The sequence below is a fragment of the Oncorhynchus tshawytscha genome, linkage group LG10, assembly GCF_018296145.1.
Source record: "Oncorhynchus tshawytscha isolate Ot180627B linkage group LG10, Otsh_v2.0, whole genome shotgun sequence".
In the NCBI taxonomy this organism is placed as follows: domain Eukaryota; kingdom Metazoa; phylum Chordata; class Actinopteri; order Salmoniformes; family Salmonidae; genus Oncorhynchus; species Oncorhynchus tshawytscha.
The window spans coordinates 37,498,637-37,520,993 of record NC_056438.1 but is presented as its reverse complement, the minus strand read 5'-3'; the positions used below and the strand labels follow the sequence as shown (position 1 = coordinate 37,520,993).

The window sequence follows — 22,357 nt, the reverse complement described above, 5'->3', positions numbered from 1 at the left end:
AAGGAACACCTATGTGAGCATGCTGTTCATTGACTACCGCTCCGCATTCAACACCATAGTGCCCTCAAAGCTCATCAATAAGCTAAGGACCCTGGAACTGAACACCCCCTCCGCAACTGGATCCTGGACTTCCTGACGGGCCGCCCGAGGTGGTAAGGGTAGGTAACAACATTTGCCACACTGATCCTCAACATGGGGGCCCCTCGGGTAAGTGCTCTGTCCCCCCCTGTACTCCCTGTTCACTCATGACTGCATGGCTAGGCATGTCTCCAACACCATCATTAAGTTTTCCGATGACACAACAGTGGTAGACCTGATCACCGACAACGATGAGACAGCCAATAGGGAGGTCAGAGACCTGACAGTGTGGTGTCAGGATAACAACCTCTCCCTCAACGTGATCAAGACAAAGGAGATGATTGTGGACTACAGGAAAAGGAGGACCGAGCACACCCCCATTCTCATCGACGGGGCTGTGGTAGAGCAGGTTGAGAGCTTCAAGTTCCTTGCTGTCTACATCACCAACAAACTATCATGGTCCAAACACATCAAGACAGTTGTGAAGAGGGCACGGCAAAGCCTATTGCCCCTCAGGAGATTTGGCATGGGTTCTCAGATCCTCAAAAAGTTCTACAGCTGCACCATCGAGAGCATCCTGACTGTTTGCATCACTGCCTGGTACGGCAACTGCTCGGCCTCCGACCGCAAGGCACTACAGAGGGTAGTGCGAACGGCCCAGTATATCACTGGGGCCAAGCTTCCTGCCATCCAGGATCTCTATACCAGGCGGTGTCAGAGGAAGGCCCTAAAAATTGTCAGACTCCAGCCCTAGTCATAGACTGTTCTCTCTGCTACCGCACGGAAAGCGGTACCGGAGGGTCAAGTCTAGGTCCAAAAGGTTTCTTAACAGCTTCTACCCCCAAGCCATAAGACTCCTGAACAGCTAATGAAATGATTACCCAGACTATTTGTATTGTGACCCCCCTCTTTTACTCTGCTGCTTCTCTCTGTTTATTATCTATGCATAGTCACTTAGACTCTACCTACATGTACATATTTCCTCAATTACCTCGACTAACCGGTGTCCCCGCACATTGACTCTGTACCGGCAGCCCTGTATATAGACTCGCTACCGCTATTTTACGACTTCTCTTTAATTATTTGTAATTATTATATATATTTTTTAAACTGATCTATTTTTTACTTAACATTACCATTTTCTTAAAACTGCATTGTTGGTTAAGGGCTTGTAAGCAAGCATTTCACAGCAAGGTCTACCTACACCTGTTGTAATCGGCGCATGTGACAAATTCAATTACTTGATTTGATCAACGAGTCAGAGCATCTCAGCGCATGAGGACAAATGAGTTCGCTCTTATTCTTATACCGTTTGAAAATATGGGGGATTATTCCGTTCTATGGTATTCAGAAAAGAGGCATTTATAAAGGTGGGAATAGATTCCCACTCAAATGGAATTAGATTGTCATCGATCTATATGTGCGTATAGCATTTGATAGGAAATGTAATTTTCAACAAATACAGTATGGAAGTGATCACCACAAACGAATACACAGTAAAAAAATAAATAATAATAAATAATAATAACAATACACACCAGTGCAATAAGGTGACAACATTATTTTACAGTTCAGAATGTGAGAAGTTTGGGAGATTTTTGGTATTTTCTCTACTGCTCAAAGACTACTTGAAACTAGGCAAGTTATGTACATCTGTCTCCTAATCATTCATACCATTTATCGGTCTGTACATAAGACCGTCAGATCACAATATTTATTTTAGTCCAAAAAGTCTGGACGTTACAATTCTTCTGGCACGGGGAAAATGTAACAGTAGCTGGGGTCAAATGTCAAATGAATCAATCATATAAACTCACTTAACTTAAAAAAAACATTCAAGTTTATGAATTATCATATCATAGACATACAGTATGGAATGATTTTGCAATAAATATAAGTATTTCTATGTACGTAACCAATATTTACTGTAACAACCCCATTCGGTTCCGCTCAAAACATCTTGAATAGTCTGATGTTGCACAGGTTTTAAATTATTTGGCACTCTACAGAACCCCAAGGCTATTTTAAGTTAGTATTTGTATAATTAATACCATCTTAAAGTAAAATCCCTTGTTTTCAACATTTGGCTGCTTGTATTACAATTGCACCCCAACCCTAGCAGCCATGACAAAACATTATGTGTCTAGCAAGAGACACAAATAGTGACACTTGTCAATGTTAAGCCAACATATAGTGATGAATTATTGGACATTAATGCCCAGGAGAGTAGAAAAACATATACAGGTTGTGGAAAAAACGACTTTCACCCCTAAAAACCTATGTTCAAACAGGCTAATAGTGAGATGTTTGACTGAACAATTTCAAGCAGGGAGAGAACTTAAACATTGGCATATAACACTAGCTGGTTTCTGTTTGAAAAAATTAAATGTGTTACAATTACCCCTGGTCTCCCCTACTAGCAGCACTGCAAAAGATAGTTTAACCACCAGAAAACAACACAATATATACATTCAAAATATATACGGCGAAAACAGCACTATTCAATACAAAACAATATATGAACATAAAATATTTAGAGCATAGATAGGTTGGTTATTTAACAACAAAACCGTCGGGTGCGCAACTATAGGGCAAAACAGACGGGGTTGGCTTAGGTTGTTGACAACTTGTAAACTATATTTCGTTTCCAATGTTATTGTTGGTTAGCTAGCTAATGCATTTTTTGCCATATAAGACACCTCAAAACAAGACATAGTATCAAGAACAAGATACAACTAGCTGGAAAGAGCCACCTACGATTCCCCACACGGGAGCTTCTTGTCATTGTTGCTATCTGGCCATCCAGAATCACAACATACAGACTTCTGCCATTGGAGCGTACGCATCGTTTCCATGACGTTGCCAGCTAACCCGTCTATAACGACACGGAAAACATAATTGTATCAGAACTGCTATTTGAATTTTGAATTTAAGGGTTAAAGTTATAAGTGATAATAACAATGTATGTATGAACAAACAGGATCTGGAAGAATTACACAACAAGGTTTATAACACACCATAGAAAATACATTTACTTCAAACATCGTAATCTACTATCTGCCCAAATCATCATCTCCCACTGGGCACAGATGTCATTTCAACGTCTACTCCATTGTTGGTTCAATGTAATTTCATTGAAATGACATGGAAACAACGTTGATCCAAGCAGTGTGTGCCCAGTGGACTAGGTCTTTGATAGTGCTACTGGTGTAACACCCACACTTGTAAACCTACTTGCTACTGTTTGTTTCAAGTAAAGTCATGTGAAAAGGAGGCTTTTGATAGAAAATATTAACAGCAAAAAGCTTGTTTTCGATGTGTGAAAACAGTATCCTTTAAAGGAGATCCGTTTTGAGGACAAGTCTGATACCAAGCTTGTAGATTATATATTCATAATGTTGAGCATTGTGCAGCAATCCGGATGCTGCTGCAACATTTCCATCATTCAGTAACACTTTACCTAACCTTCAAATTATATAGCAGGTACTTTTGTTGCGCAACAAACTTAAATAACAGTACATCTCACAGATCAGGTAGCGGAAATCAGATGCCACAACTTTTTGCGACGTTCGCTTTGTCATGTTGCAGTATGTCATCATAATGATCACATTATGTAGGCAGATTCAAATAAAGTGTTAGCAATAATGCTGGCACTGGTATTAGATACATCACCACGATGAGGATAACGGGGATGCAAATTTCAGTAGTCAGTTTGTTACCAGTATCTTCCTAAGGATAACCTTTAGCATCCACAGGTGCCTACAGTTCAGACAAAGAGATGTTATTGATGCAGACCAACCACCATAAGGCTACGGATCAAAAAAAGAGTTAAGACAAGTGCCTGTTCTCCATTACAAAGTACAATGTCTGTTCTTTACCAAATAGTTATCCATCTGAACGCTCAGTAAAGTTGCAACCTCCTACATAAGAAAACGACGAAAATAACTTTCAAAGATTTTGTCATGGCGGTGTTAAGGCAGCATTCACAAGAAATGTGAGTTATGATTATTGCAGTTGTTTGTGGTTCAGCAACAATTAATGACAGTTCACAATACTAAATGGGAAGCAATTACGTAACGTCTACCGTGGAATGGGGGGGAAGAAGCAAAGTGAACAATTGAAAAGCAGTTTCAATTTAAAACATTCGACTGACATCTGCCTATAGGAAATGCATATACATTTTAGTTGGCAGTAGAAACATTTATTGCGATGCGATCATGGTTGTGGTATTCCCATTTTTTTTGTGGATTAACTGTCGCCTTGTTCGTTTGACTTTGTTTGGTATAGCCCTTTTGCAATAGCCCTTTTGTTTAATTTCGGAATAGTTAAACACTCACACCAGTAGAAATCCACTTTTCTTTTTTTCGAGCTGAGAGACGATGGCCAGAGCTTACCCAGGCTGTTGCACATTGATAAGACAATAAGTCATAATTTTCGTCAATATATGATACAGTGGGGAGAACAAGTATTTGATACACTGCCGATTTTGCAGGTTTTCCTACTTACAAAGCATGCAGAGGTCTGTCATTTTTATCATAGGTACACTTCAACTGTGAATCTAAAACAAAAATCCAGAAAATCACATTGTATGATTTTTAAGTAATTAATTTGCATTTTATTGCATGACATAAGTATTTGATCACCTACCAACCAGTAAGAATTCCGGCTCTCACAGACCTGTTAGTTTTTCTTTAAGAAGCCCTCCTGTTCTCCACTCATTACCTGTATTAACTGCACCTGTTTGAACTCGTAACCTGTATAAAAGACACCTGTCCACACACTCAATCAAACAGACTCTCCACAATGGCCAAGACCAGGGGGCTGTGTAAGGACATCAGGGATAAAATTGTAGACCTGCACAAGGCTGGGATGGGCTACAGGAAAATGGGCAAGCAGCTTGGTGAGAAGGCAACAACTGTTGGGGCAATTTTTTGAAAATGGAAGAAGTTCAAGATGATGGTCAATCACCCTCAGTCTGGGGCTCCATGCAAGATCTCACCTCAAGATCTCACCTCACCACTGATAAATCCACTATAATTGAGAATTTCAATAAGCATTTTTCTATGGCTGGCCATGCTTTCCACCTGGCTACCCCGGTCAACAGCAACTCGCCCAAGCTTTCCCCATTTCTCCTTATCCCAAATCCAGTCAGCTGATGTTCTGAAAGAGCTGCAAAATCTGGACCCCTACAAATCAGCCGGGCTAGACAATCTTGACCCTTTCTTTCTAAAATTATCTGCCGAAATTGTTGCCACCGCTATTACTAGCATATTCAACCTCTCTTTCATGTCGTCTGAGTTTCCCAAAGATTGGAAAGCAGCTGCAGTCATCCCCCTCTTCAAAGGGGGGGACACTCTTGACCCAAACTGCTACAGACCTATATCTATCCTACCCTGCCTTTCTAAGGTCTTCGAAAGCCAAGTCAACAAACAGATAACCGACCATTTTGAATCTCACCATACCCTCTCTGCTATGCAATATGGTTTCAGAGCTGTTCATGGGTGCACCTCAGCCACGCTCAAGGTCCTAAACGATATCTTAACCGCCAACGATAAGAAACATTACTGTGCAGCCGTATTCAATGATCTGGCCAAGGCTTTCGACTCTGTCAATCACCACATCCTCAACAGCAGACTCGACAGCCTTGGTTTCTCAAATGATTGCCTCGCCTGGTTCACCAACTACTTTTCTGATAGAGTTCAGTGTCAAATCGGGGGGTCTGTTGTCCGGACCTCTGGCAGTCTCTATTGGGGGTGCCACGGGGTTCAATTCTTGGAAAGACTCTCTTCTCTGTATACATCAATGATGTCGCTCTTGCTGCTGGTGAGTCTCTGATCCACCTCTACGCAGACGACACCATTCTGTATACTTCTGGCCCTTCTTTAGACACTGTGTTAACAACCCTCCAGGCAAGCTTCAATGCCATACAACTCTCCTTCCGTGGCCTCCAATTGCTCTTAAATACAAGTAAAACTAAATGCATGCTCTTCAACCGATCGCTGCCTGCAGCTGCCCGCCTGTCCAACATCACTACTTTGGACGGCTCTGACTTAGAATACGTGGACAACTACAAATACCTAGGTGTCTGGTTAGACTGTAAACTCTCCTTCCAGACCCACATCAAACATCTCCAATCCAAAGTTAAAACTAGAATTGGCTTCTTATTTCGCTACAAAGCATCCTTCACTCATGCTGCCAAACATACCCTTGTAAAACTGACCATCCTACCAATCCTCAACTTCGGCGATGTCATTTACAAAATAGCCTCCAATACCCTACTCAACAAATTGGATGCAGTCTATCACAGTGCCATCCGTTTTGTCACCAAAGCCCCATATACTACCCACCATTGCGACCTGTACGCTCTCGTTGGCTGGCCCTCGCTTCATACTCGTCGCCAAACCCACTGGCTCCACGTCATCTACAAGACCCTGCTAGGTAAAGTCCCTCCTTATCTCAGCTCGCTGGTCACCATAGCATCACCCACATGTAGCACGCGCTCCAGCAGGTATATCTCTCTGGTCACCCCCAAAACCAATTCTTTCTTTGGCTGCCTCTCCTTCCAGTTCTCTGCTGCCAATGTCTGGAACGAACTACAAAAATCTCTGAAACTGGAAACACTTATCTCCCTCACTAGCTTTAAGCACCAGCTGTCAGAGCAGCTCACATATTACTGCACCTGTACATAGCCCATCTATGATTTAGCCCAAACAACTACCTCTTTCCCTACTTTATATATTTTATTTATTTTGCTCCTTTGCACCCCATCGTGGCTGGGTCTTCCAGCATGACAACGACCCGAAACACACAGCCAGGGCAACTAAGGAGTGGCTCCGTAAGAAGCATCTCAAGGTCCTGGAGTGGCCTAGCCAGTCTCCAGACCTGAACCCAATAGAAAATCTTTGGAGGGAGCTGAAAGTCCGTATTGCCCAGCGACAGCCCCGAAACCTGAAGGATCTGGAGAAGGTCTGTATGGAGGAGTGGGCCAAAATCCCTGCTGCAGTGTGTGCAAACCTGGTCAACTACAGGAACCGTATGATCTCTGTAATTGCAAACAAAGGTTTCTGTACAAGATATAAAATTAGGCTTTTCTGATGTATCAAATTGATTGCAAATTAATGACTTAAAAATCATGCAATGTGATTTTCTGGATTTTTGTTTTAGATTCCGTCTCTCACAGTTGAAGTGTACCTATGATTAAAATTACAGACCTCTACATGAATTTATTTGCAAATTATGGTGGAAAATAAGTATTTGGTCAATAACAAAAGTTTACCTCAGTACTTTGTTATATACCCTTTGTTGGCAATGACAGAGGTCAAATGTTTTCTGTAAATCTTTCCAAGGTTTTCACACACTGTTGCTGGTATTTTGGCCCATTCCTCCATGCAGATCTCCTCTAGAGCAGAGATGTTTTGGGGCTGTTGCTGGGCAACACGGACTTTCAACTCCCTCCAAAGATTTTCTATGGGGTTGAGATCTGGAGACTGGCTAGGCCACTCCAGGACCTTGAAATGCTTCTTACAAAGCCACTCCTTCATTGCCCAGGTGGTGTGTTTGGGATCATTGTCATGCTGAAAGACCCAGCCACGTTTCATCTTCAATGCCCTTGCTGATTTAGTTTAGTTGAGATCTCTTGACCGGTAGGTTGGTTTTCTTATTATGAAATCATTATTTTCACCTGTGCTAACTGAAAATGGTGCTCACAATAACGTTCATTAGCTGGCTAAGGTTAGCATGCTAGCTAGTTAAACTGCCAGCTTTCAGTCAGTGACTTATTTGTTGTTATTTCTCTGCTACATGTGGAAATCACCACAACGTTCCCACCCCCAATTTCTAAATATGTATTAACAGCCTGCGTCAGTTTTCGAGGTGGAACCTAAAACAGTCATTTCTGATCTAGGACAGGAATTACTCTAAATAAGTGCAGCAACTTCCTCTGAGGTGGGCCTTTACATTTGAACGCTTCATGTTCTTAGAACAGATACCTTGTAATATGAAAGTATAACAACAATCACTACTATTTTCTGGAGCCTATTTCAGGCTTAAGTGACTCAATGGACTTTCGGACAGGTCCCAATTGGGTCCCAGTTACTGAGCTTTGTTGAATAAGGCAAATGTGGGATCATGGATATTAGGGTTTTGGGAATGGGGTATGGGAATCTTGGGATAATAATTACCGGAGTCTCCTCCACAGGGGACTCCTTCATTTCCTCCGGGGTCGGAACGGATTCCTACGTACAAAAGAGAGTTGATTCACAATCACATCTGGGGAAAAAAATATTTTCAAGCTTCGAGGATGGCCTCTCTCGACTCTCCAGATTTAGTTTGGTTATTTCAAGTTATTTGGTATGTTTCCTTTCATTTTGTGTACTCCTATGTCACAGGTGGATAGCTCATAATAAATGGTTGGAATGGAATGGTAGCAACCATGGAAAACATGTTTGACGTGTTCGATACCATTCCATTTATTCTGTTCCTGCCATTACTATGACCCTGTCCTCCCCAATTAAGCTGTCACCAACCGCCTGTGACCTATTTGCTATACTTCTAAATAAATATAGCATTTTGATATTTCAACTCATATACGAGTGTACGAGAGTATATAACATTGTTATAAAAAGGTTGAGACTTCTGATGGCTGATGATACATTTACATTTCACAAGGCATTGGTTCCTTTGCTATAGGGACCTGGGTCCTGCTTTATTTAAAGTGCATCTTATGAAGGCTTCATAAGCACTACATAGATGCTTCACAAATCATCTATAACCGTATATCATGCTCTATAAAGATTTGTAATGTGGCATAACTGTGTGACATAACTATCAATTTATGTTAGATTCTGGGATTTTAAAGCATGGAGCTTTATGTGGAATACATGGAACAGGGGTTTGGGGATATAGCCAAGCTCATATGAGACTGGGTGCTATTCACACAAACCCAGATTTTGGTGAATACTGTTTGGAAAAAACATTATTTACCCTGCCACACGTTAATGATGGAAAGTGACAATTTATGTCACAGTATACATTGAGTGACATTTCTACAGTATAAATGCTAATTTCGAATGGCACATGAAATCCAAGGTTTGGGTTTGTTTTAATAGCATCCTCTGTGTACTTTGGAGTGAGTCAGACCTCAATGTCATACCACTCTGTCCTGTATGACTCAACCTTAAAGCTTATATGAGACACTGTGTCAAATACAATTGAATGTTTAAGATTCTACAAAACATTGTAAAATATGACTTGAGGTTCAAACTCACACAAGATACTCGGCCAAATATGATTTTAGCTTCCTTTTTGCCAAATTTGGCATAAGTTATAGTTACCGGGGGAGCTGTTTCGCTGGGGAATGCTTTTTCAGCCTCTTCAACTGGGAGGATCTAAGCGCAGAAAGAGGTTTTAATGCACCTAGCTAGCTACCTAAGCTTTTTCAGTACAGCCTTTAGCATTGAGTTTGCATTTGATATATTGAGATTAATCTGCATCAATTACATACATAACAGCGGTTCTCTTTTTTATTAATATTGTTAGTATAGCATTCATGCAAGTGCAAAACGTAAAGTACTGAGATGCAGGCTTTGAGGAATCGTTGCATCCAGTCATTGCTGTGTTGGCAAGGAAATGTTTGGTCCATTCTTTCAAGGTACAGGCTATCTTGGTGTATCAAGATTCTGCACAGATTCTGTGGTTATTATATTATTATTATATTTAGTGGGATATACTCTTGTTCAAGGAAATTATTTTAAAAAATGAGCATCTATATCAAGGAAAATCTCAAATCAAATGAATGAAAATAAGGCTACTCATCTTTTTTTAAGTCGTTTTGATACATGGTTGGCACATGGAAGAAAGTAAATGGATATACAGACATTTCCTCCACTCCCATGTCAAGCATGACAATAAGAGCCATATACACACAGCAATTGTAATTACCCTTCGTAAATGAGCAACTCCCCAAGGCACATACCCAATATATACAAACGTATGTGGACACCCCTTCAAATTAGTGGATTCGGCTATGTCAGCCACACCCATTGCAATCTCCATAGACAAACATTGGCAGTAGAATGGCCTTACTGAAGATGTCAATGACTTTCAACGTGGCACCGTCATAGAATGCCATCTATCCAACAAGTCAGTTTGTCAAATTTCTGCCGTACTAGAGCTGCCACGGTCAACTGTAAGTGCTGTTATTGTGAAGAGGAAACGTCTAGGAGCAACAACGGCTCAGCCACAAAGTGGTAGGCCACACAAGCTCACAGAATGGGACCGTAGAGTGCTGAACCGCGTAGCTTGTCAAAATCGTCATTCCTCGGCTGCATCACTCACTACCGAGTTCCAAACTGCCTCTGGAAGCAACATCAGCACTAGAACTGTTTGTCGGGAGCTTAATGAAATGGGTTTCCGTGGCCAAGCAGCCGCACACAAGCCTAAGATCACCATGCACAATGCAAATGGTCGGCAGGACTAATCTCTGGAGTGATGAATCACGCTTCAGTATCTGGCAGCCCAACGGACTAATCTGGGTTTGGTGGATGCCAAGAGAACGCTACCTGACCCATTGCTTAGTGCCAACTGTAAAGTTTGGTGGAGGAGGAATAATGGTCTGGGGCTGTTTTTCATGCTTCGGGCTAGGCCCCTTAATTCAAATGAAGGGAAATCTTAACGCTACAGCATTCAATGACATTCTAGATGATTCTGTGCTTCCAACTTTGTGGCAACAGTTTGGGGAAGGCCCTTTCCTGTTAAAGCATGACATTCCCCCTGTGCACAGAGCAAGGTCCATACAGAAAGCCTTCCCAGAAGAGTGGAGGCTGTTATAGCAGCAAAGGGGAGATCAACTCCATATCAATGGCCATGATTTTGGAACGAGATGTTAGACAAGTAGGTGTCCACATACTTTTGGTCATGTAGTGTATCTCTTTGCGATGTGTCTAGTGCTTGCCCCAGGTTCCAACCTGGAGTAGGATTGAACAGCTCATACACTCAAATATAACAAGTCTGTCACAATGTATAAAACTACACATACCAGCCTCATAGGAACAGAACATGAGCATATTTTGGAATACACAAGAATAGTATGTGCATGCATGACATCCCAACAGAAACATATAGTAGATCATTAAAAATGCCACCCTAATTCTTCAATCACATTCCGACACAGACACACACACATTTCCCACCCAAGATGATTATGATGCACGCAATACAATCAGTTATTCACAAAGTCTCGACACGGACAATCTCTCAACCTCATGACACTTTGACAATGGTGATGGTAGGGTTTGGGCCCGGCTACTGAAAGAATATGAACTTCAATGTAACACTCACAGAACCGAGTCACAGAACAGTAATGGGAGGGCGTGAGTGGACAAAGGGGAGGATCTTACACATACCTCAGTTGGTGAAGCCCCCTCAGGCTCTGCAGATGTCACTGGAGACCCCACAGTGGACTATACCAAGAGTGAGTTAGAGAAGAATGTAATATTTAAGACTTGAATCCTGTCATAATGTACAGATGTGTTATAAAACAATAAATGGGAGTTGTGGAGTGGATTGAGGTCAAAACAAAAAGTACCAAGTTTAAAATGGTAAGTTTTAAAATCAAGGAGAACATAATTGAATGACAAGGAAGGTGTCGATAATTGCAAAGTAACATTTTTAAAACATAGGATATCAGAAAGCATCTCCATGGATATAATGAATGGGATGATAACGATGATCATGATAATGACAAAGGTGAAAACATTGATGATGATGACGATGATGATTATGACGACGATGATGATGATGACAATATGAAAATATTGATGATGACGATGATGATAATAAATACGATGATGATGATGATGATGACGGTGATGAAAAGGTTCCCTTAAACAGAGGGATACAACTATGCCTATAAGGGTGACTTGGAGAATGACCCATGCTTGTGATGATGAGCGTGCTATTTCAGTTACTGTATATAATAGCTAACTGTCACTCACATCAGGCTTCTCCTCTCCAGGGCTGGTGGCACTCTCGGCTGCCTCAGCCTCACTAGTGGAAGCAGGCTCCTGGATCTCCCCTGCCTCGGCCGCTGCCTCTGTGGCATCTGAGGTCTCAGTCCCAAGGACCTCCGGGGCCACAGCAGTCTCAGCTGTTGCCTCCCGGGCCACAGCAGTCTCAGCTGGGGGCACAGCAGCTTCAGGGGCCATGGTGGCATTGCTTTCATTCTTTCCACAAAGACAGGCGAGGGAAGAACTGATCAACATCCCCTGTCTTACAGCAGCCCCCACATCCCCCCCTGTCCCAACTCACCATACCTCTTTTGTACTTTTTGATTATGCTGTGTAGCACCTTGGGTGCAACAAATGCACTACCATTAAAATGAATTATTATCATCATCATCATCATCATTATTACCTGGAGAGGTATGGCTGGTTAGCCCTTTTACCCTCTGTATAACTATACAACATAAACATTCAGAGTGGAACTGCAGCGCAGTTTCCTTTAATCTGCAAATAATTGAATCAGTTTCAACAGAGAATACAATGTGTTTGAAGCTCTCAAAGTCAGACTTAATAATATGACATCATACAAGGCAACCTTACAGATATCACAGAACTCAAATCAGAATAGATTGTCACGGTTGCCCCTTTCCAGTGTGGAAATACTTCAAGGGAGGGCAGAAATTGGGAAGAGCTAATAGGGGCAGTCTTGACAGATTAAAATGTTGTTGTTGTTGAGGTCTGTATGCAGGAACTTGTTCCTCTATGTACAGTATGATGATTCAATATTGCTGGGTATAGTTTAAACGTTGCTTCAGAGTACAGTTTGAGCATTTTGGCAGCAACACAAAAAAAACAAAAAACACAAGTGTTTTGGATAACATATTCAACATAAGTGTGAACACATCCAAAACTGCACTTAAAGATGCACTATGCAGAAATCACTCCGCCATTTCCTGGTTGCAAAATTTCAGTCATTGTGTCAAAAAACATTGTACCATCTAAACCGCTGTGAAATATATTTTCCATAACCCAAAATATTTTATTTTCAGCTGTTTGAAGCTGGTGTACAAAATCGAAAATAAAAGTGGCAAAACATTACCGTACGAACGTGAAACATAGAAATAGAGCACATCAGAACAGATCTAAAGCGTCATAGACTTGCTTTCAATGAGAATGACAGATCTATAACTCTAATTTCTATGTGAATTTGGAGGGGTCAACCAAAAAATAACATATTGCAGCTTTAACAAATACAACTGAATGAATGTGAAGATGGCGCCGAAGAACATGGCTGACGTTTTACATTCTCCCAACCAATTGTGCAATTCTGTTATTTTTTTTGCTTTTTGTGTAACTTATTTTTTTACTCATTGTGTACATAATGTTGCTGCTATCGTCTCTTATGACTGAAAATAACTTCTGGACATCAGAAAAGCGATTACTCACCACGGACTGGAAGAAACGTTTTCCTTTAACGAGTCTGACGAGAGGCATATCCTGCTTTCACTGGAACAGGCCTAGATCCATGCCTTTTACGTGAAGAAAAGACGTCGGAAAAGAGGACGCAGATTGGGGATCCTTCTGAGAAGTCGGAGGCGAGCGAGTAAACTCCCAATGCCTTCCATTCTCCTTGCTAACGTGCAATCGTTAGAAAATACAATTGATGACCTACTATTAAGATGATCCTACCAACGGGACATTAAAAACTGTAACATCTTATGTTTCACTGAGACGCAGCTGAACGAAGAAACGGACAATATAGAGCTGGCGGGATTTTCCATGCACCGGCAGAACAGAGACGCTACCTCTGGTAAGACGAGGGGCGTGTGTGTGTGTCGTTTTGCCAATAACAGCTGGTACGCAATGTCTAATATTGAAGAAGCCTCGAGGTATTGATGTATTGCTTGCCTGAGGTAGAGTACCTCATGATAAGTTGTAGAACACACTATCTACAAAGAGAGTTCTCATCTGTATAATTCGTAGCCGTCTATTTACCACCACAAAGCGAAGCTGGCACAAAGACCACTCTCAACCAACTCTATAAAAAGAGAGTTCACATCTGTATTATTCGTAGCCGTCTATTTACCAACACAAAGCGCAGCTGGCACTAAGACCGCTCTCAACCAACTCTTGCCATAATAAGCAAAGAAGAAAATGCTCACCCAGAAGCGGCGCTCCTAGTGGCCGGGGACTTTAATGCAGGCAAACTTAAATCGGTTTTACCACATTTTTACCAGTATGTAATATGTGCAACCAGGGAAAAAAATAAATAATCCTAGACCACCTCTACTCCACACACAGAGAAGCATACAAAGCTCACCCCCGCCCTACATTTGGCAAATCTGAATACAATTCTATCCTCCTGATTCCTGCTTACAAGCAAAAACTAAAGCAGGAAGTATCAGTGACACGCACAATACAGAAGTGGTGAGATGACACAGATGATATACTACAGGACTGTTTTGCAAGCACAGACTGGAATATGTTCCGGGATTCATCCAATGGCATTGAGGAATATACCACCTCAGTTATCGGCTTCATTTTAACTGCATCGATGACCTCGTCCCCACAGTGAGAGTATGTACATATCCCAACATGGATTGCAGGAAATATCCGCATCAAGCTAAAGGCTAGAGCTGCCACTTTCAAGGAGCTGGAGACTAATCCGGACGCTTATAAGAAATCCCGCTATGCCCTCAGACAAACCATCAAACAAGCAAAGTGTCAATACAGGATTAAGATTGAATCCTACTACACCAGCCCTGACGCTCGTCGGATGTGGCAAGGCATGAAAACTATTATGGACTACAAAAGGGAAACCCAGACGTGAGCTGCCCAGTGATGCGAGCCTACCAGACGAGCAAAATGCCTTGTATGCTTGCTTTGAGGCAAGCAACACTGAAGCATGCACAAGAGCACCAGCTGTTCTGGATGACTGTGTGATAACACTAACTGTAGCCGATGTGAACAAAATCTTTAAACAGGTCAACATTCACAAAGATGCTGGGCCAGACGGATTACCAGGAAGTGTACTCCGAGCATGCGCTGACCAACTGTCAAGTGTCTTCACTGACATTTTCAACCTCTCCCTAACAGAGTCTGTAATACCAACATGTTTCAGGCAGACCACCATAGTCCCTGTGCCCAAGGAAGCGAAGGTAACCTGTCTAAATGATTACCGCCCCGTGGCACTCACGTCGGTAGACATGAAGTGCTTTGAAAGGCTGATCATGGCTCAAATTAACAGCATCCTCCGGACACCCTAGACCCACTCCAATTCGCATACTGCCCCAACAAATCCACAGATGATGCAATCTCAATCGCTCTCCACACCGCCCTTTCTCACCTGGACAAAAGGAACACCTATAAGAGAATGCTCTTTATTGACCAAAGCTCAGCGTTCAACACCATAGTGCCCACGAAGCTTATTATTAAGCTAAGGACTCTGGGACTAAACACCTTCCTCTGCAACTGGATCCTGGACTTCCTGATGGGACGGCCCCAGGTGGTAAGAGTAAATCAAATCATATCAAATTTATTTATATAGCCCTTCGTACATCAGCTGATATCTCAAAGTGCTGTACAGAAACCCAGCTTAAAACCCCAAACAGCAAGCAATGCAGGTGTAGAAGCACGGAGTAGGCAACAACACGTCTGCCACGCTGATCCTTAACGCTGGGGCCCCTCAGCTGTGTGTGCTTAGTCACCTCCTGTATTTCCTGTTCACCCACGACTGCGTGGCCAAACACGACTCCAACACCATCATTCAATTTGCTGATGACAACAGTGCCTGATCACCGACAATGATAGACAGTCTATAGGGGGGAGGTCAAAGAACTGGCAGTGTGGTGCCAGGACAACAACCTCTCTCTCAATGTGAGCAAGACAAAGGAGCTGATCGTGGACTACAGGAAAAGGCGGGCCGAACAAGCCCCCATTAACATCGACGGGGCTGTAGTAGAACGTGTCGAGAGTTTCAAGTTCCTTGGTGTCCACATCACCAACGAACCATCATGGTCCAAACATACCAAGAGAGTTGTGAAGAGGGAACAACAAAACCTTTTCCCCTCAGGAGACTGAAAAGATTTGGCATGAGCCCTCAGATCCTCAAAAGGTTCTATAGCTGCACCATCGAGAGCATCCTGACCGGTTGCATCACCACCTGGCAACTGCTCGGCATCTGACCGTAAGGCGCTACAGAGGGTAGTGCGAACGGCCCAGTACATCACTGGGGCCAAGCTTCCTGCCATCCAGGACCTATATAATAGTCGGTGTCGGAGGAAAGCCCATAAAATTGTCAGACTCCAGTCACCCGAGTTATAGACTCTTTTCTCTGCTACCGCACGGCAAGCGGTACCGGAGTGCCATGTCTAGGACCAAAAGGCTCCTCAACAGCTTCTCCCCCAAGCCATTAGACTGCTGAACAATTCATAAAAATCGCCACTGGGCAATTTCCATGAACCCCCTCTTGTACAAAGCTGCTACACGCTGTTTGTTTGTTACCTATGCATAGTCACTTCGCCCCCACCTACACGTACATATTACCTCAATTAGCCTGTACCCCTGCACACTGACTCGGTACCGGTGCCCCGAGAAGCCTCGTTATTGTGTTACTTTTTATTATTACTTTTTATTTTAGCCTACTTGGTAAATATTTTCTTCTTCTTGAACTGCACTGTTGGTTAAGGGCTTGTAAGTAAGCATTTCACTGTAAAGTCTACACTTGTTGTATTCGGCACGTGGCAAATAAAGTTTGATTTGATGACAGTACACAAACACAACACTGTAACGGAATGGGGTCACCAAAAAATATAAATAAATATCTGAAGTGAAGCCCTAATTGACTCATTAAAATACTATTCCCTCAACAGTATTACATATATATCTACAGTTGAAGTCGGACGTTTACGTACACTTAGGTTGGAGTCATTAAAACTCGTTTTTCAACCACTCCACATATTTCTTGTTAACAAACTATCTTTTTGCAAGCCGCTAGGACATCTACTTTGTGCATGACAAGTCATTTTTACAAAAATTGTTTCCAGACAGATTATTTCACTTAGAATTCACTGTATCACAATTCCAGTGGGTCAGAAGTTTACATACACTGAGTTGACTGTGCCTTTAAACAGCTTGGAAAAATCCAGAAAATGATGTCATGGCTTTAGAAGCTTCTGATAGGCTAATTGACATCATTTGAGTCAATTGGAGGTGTACCTGTGGATGTATTTCAAGGCCTACCTTCAAACTCTGAATTCAACTGTGTGTATGTATATCTATAAAATGCTGTTGAGGGAATAGTATTTTAATAGATATACACACACACACAGAGGCAGGTTTATTAGGTACACGCATCTACACTGAACAAAAAATATAAATGCAACAATTTCAAAGAATTTATTGCGTTAGAGTTATATTTAAAAAAATATGTCAATTGAAATAAATTCATTAGGCCCTAATCTATGGATTTCACATTACTGGGAATACAGATATGCATCTGTTGGCCACAGATACTTAAAAAAAAGGTAGGTACATGGATCAGATAACCAGTCGGTATCTGGTGTGACAACCATTTGCCTCACGCAGCGAAACACATATTTTTCACATAGAGTTGTTCAGGCTGTTGATTTTGGCCTGTGGAATGTTGTCCAAGTCCTCTTCAATGGCTGTAAGAAGTTGCTGGATATTGGCGTGAACTGGAACACGCTGTTGTACACGTTGATCCAGAGCATCTCAAATATGATCAATGGATGACATGTCTGATGAGTATGCAGGCATGGAAGAACTGGGACATTTTCAGCTTCCAGGAATTGTGTACAGATCCTTGTGACATGGGGCTGTGCATTATCACATGTGGTGATGGCGGCAGAGCCGGGTACAGTTGAAACCGAAACTTGACATGTTACGTTTATAGTTTTGTTCTGTGTAGAACCGGGTCTGATCCCCATTTGGCTCTAAAACAGACGGAATTCTTTGGGGCATGAAAACTTTGCTCAATTGGCATCAAGTGTGGGGAATGGTGTGGAAATCCAGGAAAACATTCCCCACACCATTACACAAATACAACAGCTGCCAGTGGAGGACTTGTGAGGTGTCTGTTTCTCAAACTAGACACTAATGTACTTGTCTTCTGGCTCAATTGTGCCCTGGGGCCTCCCACTCCTCTTTCTATTCTGGTTAGAGCCCGTTTGCGATGTTCTGTGAAGGGAGTAGTGCACAGCGTTGTACGAGATCTTCAGTTTCTTAGCAATTTAGTCTCACCAGGGGTGATGGTCAGATTTGCGTTTATCGTCGATGGAATGAGCGTTACACCGAGGCCTGTACTCTGGAGCGGGATTGATTTGGAGGTAGAGGGTCCGTCATGGCCTGGGGCGGTGTGTCACAGCATCATTGGACTGAGCTTGTTGTCATTGCAGGCAATCTCAACGCTGTGCGTTACAGGGAAGACATCCTCCTCCCTCATGTGGTACCCTTCCTGCAGGCTCATCCTGACATGACCCTCCAGCATGACAATTCCACCAGCCATACTGCTCGTTCTGTGCGTGATTTCCTGGAAGACAGGAATGTCAGTGTTCTTCCATAGCCAGCGAAGAGCCTGGATCTCAATCCCATTGAGCACGTCTGGAACCTGTTAGATCGGAGCGTGAGGGCTAGGGCCATTCCCCCCAGAAATGTCCGGGAAATAGCAGGTGCCTTGGTGGAAGAGTGAGGTAACATCTCACAGCAAGAACTGGCAAATCTGGTGCAGTCCCTGAGGAGCAGATGCACTGCAGCACTTAATGCAGCTGGTGGCCACACCAGATACTAACTGTTACTCCCCTTTGTTCAGGGACACATTATTCCATTTCTGTTAGTCACATGTCTGTGGAACTTGTTCAGTTTATGTCTCAGTTGTTGAATCTTGTTATGTTCATACAAATATTTACACATGTTAAGTTTGCTGAAAATAAACACAGTTGACAGTGAGGATGTCTTTTAATTGCTGAGTTTACACACACACACACACACACACACACACACACACACACACACACACACACACACACACACACACACACACACACACACACACACACACACACATATATATATATATATATATAATAAAACAAATATAAGGACATAAAAGTTAGTAATGGAAGAGCAAAAACGTCTGTTATATTGACACTTGACTTACCAGCTTATCAAAATCCGCAACAAATGTTGGGGCTGTTGCTTCCATCTTTAAGATAAGTTGGTGGAAAGAGAAAGAGAGGGAGAAAGTTAAAACTACACTGGCAGCAAACCAGCAGTAATAAAATATCAGAGCATATAAAATGTTAGTTTTGAAAGGTAAGTTATGATGGGATAATTTTGGGGAGAGTATTAGTGAGGGATTGACAAAGTGTTTGTAACCGGGATAGAGTGGAGGGTAAACTCATGTAAGCATAGTTTATCCACCTTTTTAAACAGTGAAGAGTTTTTGCAGCAATTACACTATATTCGGGTTGTTAGCAAATTTGCCCAACTACATTTTTGTTGTTAGCATAAGTTTACCCAACTTGTTTTTTTTACATTCCTGGTTAGTTTACAAAACTGTAGTTTAGTTCTCGTTTATTGTAATATCCCTAAATGCTACAACCATGTAAACTTCATACTACTCTACTACTAAGACAGTCTTTAGCTTCTTTATGCACAACAGGAACTGCTTTTTATATACAGTGCCTTGCGAAAGTATTCGGCCCCCTTGAACTTTGCGACCTTTTGCCACATTTCAGGCTTCAAACATAAAGATATAAAACTGTATTTTTTTGTGAAGAATCAACAACAAGTGGGACACAATCATTAAGTGGAACGACATTTATTGGATATTTCAAACTTTTTTAACAAATCAAAAACTGAAAAATTGGGCGTGCAAAATTATTCAGCCCCTTTACTTTCAGTGCAGCAAACTCTCTCCAGAAGTTCAGTGAGGATCTCTGAATGATCCAATGTTGACCTAAATGACTAATGATGATAAATACAATCCACCTGTGTGTAATCAAGTCTCCGTATAAATGCACCTGCACTGTGATAGTCTCAGAGGTCCGTTAAAAGCGCAGAGAGCATCATGAAGAACAAGGAACACACCAGGCAGGTCCAAGATACTGTTGTGAAGAAGTTTAAAGCCGGATTTGGATACAGAAAGATTTCCCAAGCTTTAAACATCCCAAGGAGCACTGTGCAAGCGATAATATTGAAATGGAAGGAGCATCAGACCACTGCAAATCTACCAAGACCTGGCCGTCCCTCTAAACTTTCAGCTCATACAAGGAGAAGACTGATCAGAGATGCAGCCAAGAGGCCCATGATCACTCTGGATGAACTGCAGAGATCTACATCTGAGGTGGGAGACTCTGTCCATAGAACAACAATCAGTCGTATATTGCACAAATCTGGCCTTTATGGAAGAGTGGCAAGAAGAAAGCCATTTCTTAAAGATATCCATAAAAAGTGTTGTTTAAAGTTTGCCACAAGCCACCTGGGAGACACACCAAACATGTGGAAGAAGGTGCTCTGGTCAGATGAAACCAAAATTGAACTTTTTGGCAACAATGCAAAATGTTATGTTTGGCGTAAAAGCAACACAGCTCATCACCCTGAACACACCATCCCCACTGTCAAACATGGTGGTGGCAGCATCATGGTTTGGGCCTGCTTTTCTTCAGCAGGGACAGGGAAGATGGTTAAAATTGATGGGAAGATGGATGGAGCCAAATACAGGACCATTCTGGAAGATAACCTGATGGAGTCTGCAAAAGACCTGAGACTGGGACGGAGATTTGTCTTCCAACAAGACAATGATCCAAAACAAAAAGCAAAATCTACAATGGAATGGTTCAAAAATAAACATATCCAGGTGTTAGAATGGCCAAGTCAAAGTCCAGACCTGAATCCAATCGAGAATCTGTGGAAAGAACTGAAAACTGCTGTTCACAAATGCTCTCCATCCAACCTCACTGAGCTCGAGCTGTTTTGCAAGGAGGAATGGGAAAAAATTTCAGTCTCTCGATGTGCAAAACTGATAGAGACATACCTCAAGCGACTTACAGCTGTAATCGCAGCAAAAGGTGGCGCTACAAAGTATTAACTTAAGGGGGCTGAATAATTTTGCACGCCCAATTTTTCAGTTTTTGATTTGTTAAAAAAGTTTGAAATATCCAATAAATGTCGTTCCACTTCATGATTGTGTCCCACTTGTTGTTGATTCTTCACAAAAAAATACAGTTTTATATCTTTATGTTTGAAGCCTGAAATGTGGCAAAAGGTCGCAAAGTTCAAGGGGGCCGAATACTTTCGCAAGGCACTGTATCTGGAAGTTCAATGTTATGGGTCAATTGCAACCAGTATTCGTGGTAATGTGTTACAAAAGTAACGCGTTACTTTTTCAAATTGGGGAATATTATTGAAGTTACTTTGTTATACAAGGCGTGCGTAACTAATCCCAACAACTAGCAGCATCAGGAGATAAGCTTTTGTGGCCTGCAATCTTCTAACGTCACTTTATACCTAATTGAAATACTTCAGTTGTTTAAACTAATCTGCAAGTAAGTAAACTACATGACAAAAAGTATGTGAACACCTTCTCGTCGAACATCTCGCTCCAAAATCATTGGCATTAACATGGAGTTGGTCCCCCCTTTTGCTGCTATAACAGCCTCCACTCTTCTGGGAAGGCTTTCCACTAGATGTTAGAACATTGCTGCGGGGAGTTGCTTCCATTCAGCCACAAGAACATTAGTGACATCGGGTACTGAAGTTGGGCGATTCGGCGTGGCTTGCAGTTCGTGTTCCACTTCATCCCAAAGGTGTTCGATGGGGTTGAGGTCAGGGCTCTGTGCAGGCCAGTCAAGTTCTTCCACACGGATCTCAACAAACCATTTCTGAATGGACCTCTATTTTGTGCACAGGGACATTGTCATACTGAAACAGGAAAGGGCCTTCCTCAAACTGTTGCCACAAAGTTGGAAGCAAAGAATCGTCTAGACTGTCATTGTATGCTGTGGAGTTAAGATTTCTCTTCACAGGAAGTAAGGGGCCTAGTCCGAAGCATGAAAAACACCCCCAGACCATTATTCCTCCTCCAACAAACTTGACAGTTGGCACTATGCATTCGGGCAGGTAGTATTCTCCTGGCTTCCGCCAAACCCAGATTTGTCTGCCAGATGGTGAAGTGTGATTAATCACTCCAGAGAACGTGTCCAATTGCGGCAAGCTTTACACCACACCAGCCAATGCTTGGCAACACGCATGGTGAGATT

At 42.2% G+C, this 22,357-nt stretch overlaps 1 protein-coding gene across 10 annotated transcripts in view; it reads right to left on the bottom strand.

Annotated features, from left to right (window-relative positions):
* amph (amphiphysin) overlaps positions 1 to 22,357 on the bottom strand; it is a 134,088-nt gene that overhangs the window by 4,546 nt on the left and 107,185 nt on the right. For 4 of the 10 annotated variants that reach the window (XM_024434995.1, XM_024435000.1, XM_024435004.1 and 1 more), the window contains 5 exons: positions 19,255 to 19,299; positions 12,072 to 12,299; positions 11,481 to 11,537; positions 9,411 to 9,464; positions 8,259 to 8,312 (listed from right to left, as the gene is read on the bottom strand). In XM_024434995.1, coding sequence (XP_024290763.1) covers positions 8,259 to 8,312; positions 9,411 to 9,464; positions 11,481 to 11,537; positions 12,072 to 12,299; positions 19,255 to 19,299 — 438 coding nt within the window. The remainder of the gene's footprint in view (positions 1 to 8,258; positions 8,313 to 9,410; positions 9,465 to 11,480; positions 11,538 to 12,071; positions 12,300 to 19,254; positions 19,300 to 22,357) is intronic. The other 6 variants (XM_024434998.1, XM_024435001.1, XM_024434999.1 and 3 more) reach the window with 6 other exon arrangements.